The sequence below is a fragment of the Cyprinodon tularosa genome, unplaced genomic scaffold, assembly GCF_016077235.1.
Source record: "Cyprinodon tularosa strain WSP-4 unplaced genomic scaffold, ASM1607723v1 ctg316, whole genome shotgun sequence".
NCBI classification, from domain to species: Eukaryota; Metazoa; Chordata; class Actinopteri; order Cyprinodontiformes; family Cyprinodontidae; genus Cyprinodon; species Cyprinodon tularosa.
Window position 1 is genome coordinate 1,199,778 of NW_024039026.1, and position 8,405 is coordinate 1,208,182.

The 8,405-nt window shown below is 36.5% G+C and overlaps 1 protein-coding gene across 1 annotated transcript; it reads right to left on the reverse strand.

Annotated features, from left to right (window-relative positions):
* Nucleotides 1-1,380: 1,380 nt before the first annotated feature.
* On the reverse strand, nucleotides 1,381-7,137 carry LOC119788432 (kelch-like protein 10). Its single transcript, XM_038292762.1, has 5 exons — nucleotides 6,970-7,137; nucleotides 5,171-5,654; nucleotides 3,819-4,421; nucleotides 3,503-3,652; nucleotides 1,381-1,748 (listed from the first exon to the last, which is right to left on the reverse strand). The coding sequence occupies exons 1-5, from the start codon at nucleotides 7,089-7,091 to the stop codon at nucleotides 1,395-1,397; spliced, it is 1,713 nt and encodes a 570-aa protein (XP_038148690.1). The 5' UTR covers nucleotides 7,092-7,137; the 3' UTR covers nucleotides 1,381-1,394.
* Between the last annotated feature and the right edge of the window lie 1,268 nt (nucleotides 7,138-8,405).

Genomic DNA, 8,405 nt, shown 5'->3' on the forward strand with positions numbered 1-8,405 from the left:
TAAAGCAGAAGAAAATGCATGGATGGATGCATGAGGAGTCCACACATCTGGTCCACAAGTTACAGAATGTGGACCAGATAAGGGCCATATGCCGTGTATGTGCTATAATTATATTGCATAAGGGTGTCAAATCAAGGCCCGACCACATGGCATGTTATTATACATATTATTGTGGTTATCTTGGAAAATAAACTGGACAGTTTAAACAACATTTGAAGAATAAATACTAAATGAACTAAGCAGACTATTGAACCCCAGAATAGAAAGAGCTTCAGTTGGCAGGCAAAGCAATTGCAACACAATGAGTCATTGGTCGGCTTTTTGTATCTCACATCAGTATCCATTTCTTTTCCACTATCTGTTCTTGTTTCAACTCCTGTTTGGTTGCCATGGTTAAGCTTCTTCTTACAGCAAATTTAAAAATATTAAATTATTCTGCCAATACATCAGTATGCCATTTCTTAAAATGTTTCTTTTCTCATATTATATTTTCTGCTTCTCCGAGACACTGCAGTCGTGTCCTAGTTACCAGGGTGGGGGAAAAGAATTATGTCTTATTCACCTGCTCCCTCTGCTATATACACGGTTCAGCCCAGCTATCGGGGCCAGATCATTATTCGTAGTTTTTCATGTAGGTATTTATGTTTGTTGGTTTTTGAGTTTATAGTTAAGTCCCTGGTTCCTTTCCTGACTCTTGAGGGCCTGTGTGTCAGGAGGGTTTTAGTGTTTGTCTCATGTCTCCTGATCGTGTCCCGGCTCTTCTGGGCGTTCTCCATGCAGCCCTCAGGGTTTTGGCTCAGGTTTTGAGTAAGGGGGAGGTCAGTTTTAATTTCTGTGATCCTGGCTCCCGATAGGAGTACAGTTTACAGTTTTGACTTGTCTCTGTCCCTCTCAACCACCTGTTTCCATCTGAGCCTGTCTGTCTGAGCTTACAGCTGGACTCATGGAACTGTGAACTTTTTTCTGTAGATATTTTAAGATATCTACAGAAAACGTTGATAGACTCTCCAGCAAGTCAAATTTGGTTTTAACTGTAATGTTCTTTATGATGCACAGCTAAAGAATGTTTACCTTAGGTTTTTTAATTCTGTACTTGAAGTAACTCTTCAATAAGATAGAGGATTACACAACCATGTCCTGTCAATTTTGGATTGAAAGAAGTTTGATATAAAAACAGCTAGGTTTCGGTAGTTGTTGGCCTGTGTTGTCAACCCCATACAGGACTGCTTTGATGAACTGTAAAATGAACATAGGCTACTTGCAGAAACATTTAAGTCAAAAGAAAAGATCTGTACAACAGGAGCTTGATGCTAGAAATGGTTTATTAGTTTTGTAACGTTACATTTGTAACTGTCTCTGATGTTGGTTGAGAGCTGCTGGTCTTAGCAGGAATCTCAGGACTCCATTTGTTCCCCCTCCATGACTGGCATCAGCGGATGGGCGACACGAGGAACTATGTAATCGGTCATGTTGGGGAGCCCTGATATCACACAGCAGCTCAGGGCGCTGCGATGGACTTCCATGTTGCAGACCTCAGACCACTCATTAGATGTGGCGTCGTAACACTCCACGTTAGAGCAAGTGGTGTGGCCATTGAAGCCCCCAACAACGAAGATCCGGTCTTCAATCACCTCAATGCCAAAGTTGCTGCGTTTGGTCTTCATGGAGGCGATATTCCTCCAGCTGTTATTCTCAGGGTCGTAGGCCTCAGCAGACCTCAAACGCCTTTCACCATCAAAGCCACCAACCTGTTGGAGAAAAGAAGAGTGTATAGGGTCAGGCATTACACAAGTAAGTACCTCAGTAAATTTGTAAGTGCTAAGAGCAGCAGATATGCAGAGGGGAGATGGAAAATACAAATATCTGAGCGCCAAATTTAAAAAGCTTTTATTTTAAGGTATTCTACTTCATAGAAACTCAACCCAACTAATTACTTTGACGGGAATTTTTGTTATAAGTCTGGATTTTGTTGATAATTTTAAGAACGCATCCTTATCAAGTCCTAATCTGATCACAATTTTAGCTTTGCTATTTCTGTAATATATTCCCACTATCAGAAATGCCTAATGGCCATAATAAAAAAACATGGTGGGATTGCTGAGCGGCAGAAAGAAGGACACTTTCAATAAACCTTCCCTTTAAGGCTGAATACCGTAAGAGAGTCATTAAATGTTCTTAGATGACCCAGTGAGTTACAAACCAAAAAAGTTAAAGAGGCATAATGAAGCTTTCTCTTGATATGGTGCCTGAAACTTTAGAACTGTGAATTTACAGTCATATGTTTATATTACTGTTTATATATATATATATGTTTATATATATATATATATATATATATATATATATATATATATATATATATATATATATATATATATATATATATATTTTTTTTTATATATATATATATATATATATATATATATATATATATATATATATATCTTTTTTTTAAACTATTTTTCAAGGCTGCAATCTTAAAAAAAAGATGAAGTTATCCTGAGAGCTGTTCCAAACGGAATTTCTTTTTGTTTTACACTTGTGTAAACAAAATGGCAAACAAAATCTGACTAAGTCTAAGTCTGTGGTCAAAAAACAGAACTGCAGCACTCTTCTGCTCGTTCTCGAAGCTCCCGATCATTCTTGACAAGGTTGTCTGTTTTTTTTTTCGTTTTTCACCTCATGTGGAATTGTCACTGGTTTCTGAGTTGAGATGGATGGCAGTTGCTTGTGAGTTTCAACAAAGTTCATTGTGAATATAACCCTTTGATTGTTTGCTAGGTCTGACCCATTTAACCACAATGGGGGCTGACAGTGGCGTTGGCTAAAAGGGTTTGGCCTGCAACCGGAGGGTTGTCAGTTTAATTGTCATTGTATACTTGGGCAAGACACTTCACCCACATTGCCCACTGATGCTGGTCGGAGAGACCGGTGGCAGCCTCGCTTTTGTCAGTGAGCCCCCAGGCAGCTACGGCTACTATGTAGCTTGCCACCATAAGTGTGTGAATCTGTGCGTGAATGGCCACACAACTTGTTCTAACATTGAGTGCCATGATGCCACATCAAATGAGTGGTCTGAGGTCTGCGGCATGGAGGTCCACCGCAGCGCCCTGAGTTGCTGTGTGATATCAGGGCTCCCCAACATGACCGATTACATGGGGTACTGAAATTCCTCCTAAGTGACTAAATGTAGTGTTAAGTGCTTTGGTCAAGTACAGACCATGAAACGTGAAAGCCCTTGACATCACATCTGCTGCTTTAAGGTATATACATATATTTAGAAGCTTGCAAGCGGTATAAATAGTGTTTCATTTGGCTAACATGTAGCCGCCACACACTGATCTATTAAAGGGTCAAATATCTGATCATAACAATCTTATTTCTTTTTAAAACCCTCTATTAGTCAGATTAAATTAAGCACAGCCACTGATGCAAACCCTGTCATATCACCAGTGAGGTTTCAACATTTAACTTGCATTTCAGCACAGTGTCCTGCACTTACCGCGTATATATGAGATGCATAAGCGATGACTCTTATGCCACTGCGGCGTCTGATCATGGGAGCGATCATTGTCCATTGGTTGGTCTCTGGGGTGTAATATTCAGCTGTCTGCAGGCATTCTATTCCATTAAATCCTCCACAAATGTAAATCTAAAGAAAAAACAGAATGGTCTTTCACATTTATGACATATGAACAAATCATTAAGTAATCCTCATGCACTAACTTAGTTACAAGAGGCACCATATTCAATTGAATGGACATGGTTATTTCCTACCCCTGATAACTCATTTTTATTTTCTTTTATATGACACCCACCTTATTGTTGAACGTGGTGCAGCTTGTATCACTCCTTTCCACGTGCATTGGAGCAATCATATTCCACTGGTTTGTCATTGGTTCATAACTCTCTGCTTCCTTGAGTCGTCTGTGTCCATTGAATCCTCCCATGGCATAAATGCGGCCATTGAGCACGGTCACACTAATGTAGCAGCGCCGGTGGTACATGGGAGCAGCCTCATGCCAGGTGCCGTTGACAAGGTCAAACTTGTGCACCCTGCTAAAATGCTGAAATGTGTTGAAACCGCCAAGGCAGTATATGTAACCATTCAGGATGACGGTGCCATGATAGGCACAAGGATACTCAAGACTGGGAGTCAGGCTGCTCCAACGATCAAGGTGGACGTCATACAACTCAATGGCGTCGGTTGGATGTCCAGCATTCCACCCACCGATGGCCATTAGTATGGCATTAGGCAGTCGAGGAAGACTGAAGGCAGGGGGCCAGTGAGGCGTAGATAACGAAGCGTTATCGTGGCTAATCATGTTTTCACAGAGCAGAGCCAGACTGCTGTTCTTCACCAGTGGATTTGGCAGCACGTTTTCTCTGAAATACTCTGCATTCATCACGGGCAGCCGGACCTACACAGAGATGACAAAACAAAATTATTAATATGGTTGATGATTCTAAATTTTATGCCCTATATGTCATAGTCTTTGGTAAAACTAAACTAAATTTTCTGATAAATTTTTTTAAATAATAAAATCCTGCATGATACAAGTCTTGTGCCGTCAAAATATACATATAGATGACCCAACTATTCTTGTGCCAACCGCAAGGCTTCTTTCCCTAGCTGACTGTATATGTAGATAAAAACAACAGTTTTATTGTACAACTGAGCAATGTAGATTTTTATTGAGAACTAATGACACCACAGACCATCCCGCTATGGCTAGAGAGCAATTTAGCTCATGTGCAAAAACAAAACCTGGCAGACAACAAAGAAAGAGGTACAGCCACTGGTTTATGTTTTTTTAAATACTGATTTAATATAGGAATTTTACTTGTGTATTGTATTTTTATAGTTTTTTTTAAGGTTTTTTCTAGGTTATTTAAAGCTGTTTTATTTAATTTATTTTTCTTACCTGTAAAGCACTTTGATCCCCCTTGACAACAAATAATTTCTAAATGTTTATTACAGAAAGTAGTACTCACATTCCAGTTAATAATATAATTCAAAACTGGGTGGGATAAGAAGCTATTTGGTAAATTATGGTAACTGCAAACTTACTGATAAATACTATACATTTGGCCTTACAGCATAGCCAGAATACTATTGCCAAAGAAATACTGAGTAAGTGAATATTTGTGCTACATTTAGTTTCTGTACCTTAGACAAGAGAACTGAGAAGTGTTGTTCTCTCTCCGGAAGGGCATGAGAAGTCCACCTCAAAATGGCCTCAAACACCTTGCTTTCATTTCTTATGTTCAGGTTGTCTTTTTCGATGATATCAGAGAGCTCATCAGCAGAGAGCTCCAGGAACTCCTCACACAGAGCCACCTTCTCAAAGTGCTCCAAGATGAAGGAGTAGGCTTTGCACTGCAGGTTAGGGAGCACGCGAAGAATTGCATACCTCCACATGCCGATGCAGTTTTCAGGGCACATTAAATGCACCAGGAATCCCTTGCAGGCATACACAACTTCAAGTACATTCATCTGATCAGCTGCTTCAAGAAGCTCCAGTACATTATCCTTAGTGGCAGTGACATTTTCCTTGTATGCGTAGTTAATGATGAGCTGCATCATTGCAGATGAAACTCCTGGTATGTGAAAAACCTTTTGGTTTGAACCAGACCACCGACTAAAGAGAGCACTGAGGAGAGAGCACAGCATAGATTTGTAATATAAACCAAATATTCTTAATATAATCAGACATCATATTTCATCAAGTTACTATGCATATATAAATACATATAGATATAGATAGATAGATATATATATATAAATATAGATAGATATATATCTATATATAGATATATATATAAATATAGATCTATATATAAATATATATAGATCTATATATCTATATATAGATCTATATATAGTATATCTATATATAGACATAGATCTATATATATAGATATATATCTCTCTCTATATATGGATATATATCTATATATAGATATATATATGTGTTTATATATATACAGAGATAATTTCAAGAGTTCCTATGTCTAAAAAACATTTCTGAATTGAAATATTTAACACCATAGATAGTTTTATTCTCTGTACAGACACACCTGACTCCTGCTAAATATCCCATTATAAATAGTGATAGATTTTTTAATTTTTTATTATTACTTACATAGAAAGATGATACATTTTGATAATTGAAACGTTTATATATTAATTTCAGAGCTGCAAGGCAACAAGGCGTCTAAGGAAGTTATTTTTCTTATTAGGGAGTGTTTTGTATCAAATAATCATTTTCATAATACACTAGACTATTTCTCAGGGTTTTTTTTTTTTAGAACATTTTACTATTTACTGCTCCAACTGTCTGTAAGTTGTTTTGAGTTATTTTAATTGTTTGGAGACCTTTACAGCTTTTCTGAAGGTTTAAATTAGTGAAACGAAGCAGGGCTGGACGCTCTACCATTATGTTCTCTTTTTCTTTTCAAAGAAAAAAGAAAATAAAGTGCTGAATGGGTGTATTATCATATATATCTTTTTTTTTCTTTTTTTTTTTTCTCAACAGTGTCTTGTCTGGCAAGGTGGCAATAAGAATAATTGTCTTGATACCAAAAGGAGCCCAACAGATTTTACTTTCACAAGTGTAGCGTTATGGCAATTGCCATACCGCTCCACTTGTTTCATGCATATAAATTGCTTTATTATAATTATGCAGGGACTTTTACAGTTTATATGGACACTGCAATGTCATCATATATATCTACCTCCTTTATTTAACTGGACTGCATAGTTGAATACCTTTTCCCACTACTGTACTGTCAAATTAAAGCCAGTTTAATTTGACCTGTTAAACAATTTTGGTTGTGGTTTTAATGTATTGTTGTTGGTTGAAGCTTTCCTTTTCAACTCACTGCTGATTAAATCCTCAACTATAACCAAATGTAGCTTATTTGCTGCATTTTAAAACACAAACTAATTCACTTTTCTCAACTTACCGGAAATACGGGCTGCAATTACACAGGATGACCTTATGGACTGGAAATTCCACCCCTTCAGCCACGATGACTGCATCTGTTAAAGTCTCCGCCAAGCGAAAACTGGTCAACAGGGAGGTCATGTTTACTGAAATATGGACTTTATTAATGTTCGGTTTTTAAAGAAAAAATAAAATATTTTCTCTAATATAGTTGCTGCTTCCACTCAGGTCAGCTGGGGTGGAATGGAAGTCCAGATGGCCGGATTTGTCATCAAAAATCCGTTTAGAATTTTAGCTGCTTGCATCACAAAGACTCAGAATTTTAAATCAAAATGTTTACTTTTAAAAATAATTGAACTTGTGCTTCCAAAAAAACGAATTTATTTCAATGACTTCAGTTGTATCTAATGAGAAATAAGAAATTAAGTAAAGCCAGATGGAAAATAACTTTACTAAAAATAGTTATAGAGTAATTCAAATTGCGCAAATGTAAAAAAAATATTTTTAAATCAAATAAATGAATTGACATGTTCACCATTATATTTAGATTAGATGTAAAAATAAAAGCAAAATTTTATGTGAAACAAGAGTAAATACCACATCTTCACTTTCGCACCCACATCTGATAAACATGTATAATAATGCATTATTGTAATATGCGGCATATCAGTGCCACTGACTGAAAAACATTGGGTCTTAAAGTGTTCCTCACTAACAGGCAAATTGGAAAAATTAGAGAATATTTCTAGTGCCTATATCTTTATTGAAGGCTGAGGCAAAGAAAATCAAAGCAAATCAGGTTGGAAATGTCAGGCTTTCTGGGTTTGTGTCTGTTTTGTGTTGCCTAGTTGTGGCATCAGAAAGAGGTCAGGATGATTGCATGTTTGAAGAAGCAAGGCTAAACAAAAGTTAATACTGAAAAAGTAATAGTTGAAACTAAATTTGCTTTTATTTTCTATTATAAATAACTGCAAAGCAAGTGCAAGAAACTACACCTGCTTTTTAGTTTGAGAAGAAAAAATTTGCTATTATGTGAAGTATTTTAATTACACTTAAAATATTTTTATTTATTTTCTTTTGTAGTTTCAGATTTCATATTGTCACATTCTAAACCGTATGTATCAAATATGATACATACGGTTTCTGAAATGTTTTGCGTCTGACACCTTTTGCATAATTAATTTAATGGTAAAAACTTTGCTCAAAATCCTATTGTACACAATCAGATATGCCTGATAACAGAGGGCAGAAGACTACAAAAAAATAATCTTGACTTATCGCATAGTAATAAATTATTAATATCAAAAATGTATTTCTGTTTTTTCTTGTTACATATTTTGTTAAAAGGCCAAATAAGGACTTCAAACCAAAGAAAAGTATTTTCTGTTTTGTTTTATTCTTGGATCGGGCTTTAACGGGTTAAGGTAAAGACACAACGTGTAACTCTTGGCCACT

Excerpts from the sequence above, each read along its gene's own strand:
- LOC119788432 (XM_038292762.1), bottom strand. The coding sequence starts at position 7,091 with ATGACCTCCCTGTTGACCAGTTTTCGCTTGGCGGAGACTTTAACAGAT. Across the intron at positions 3,653-3,818 it reads GCACCACGTTCAACAATAAG|ATTTACATTTGTGGAGGATT; the intron begins GTGGGTGTCATA and ends TTTTTTCTTTAG. Across the intron at positions 1,749-3,502 it reads ATGCATCTCATATATACGCG|GTTGGTGGCTTTGATGGTGA; the intron begins GTAAGTGCAGGA and ends TTTCTCCAACAG.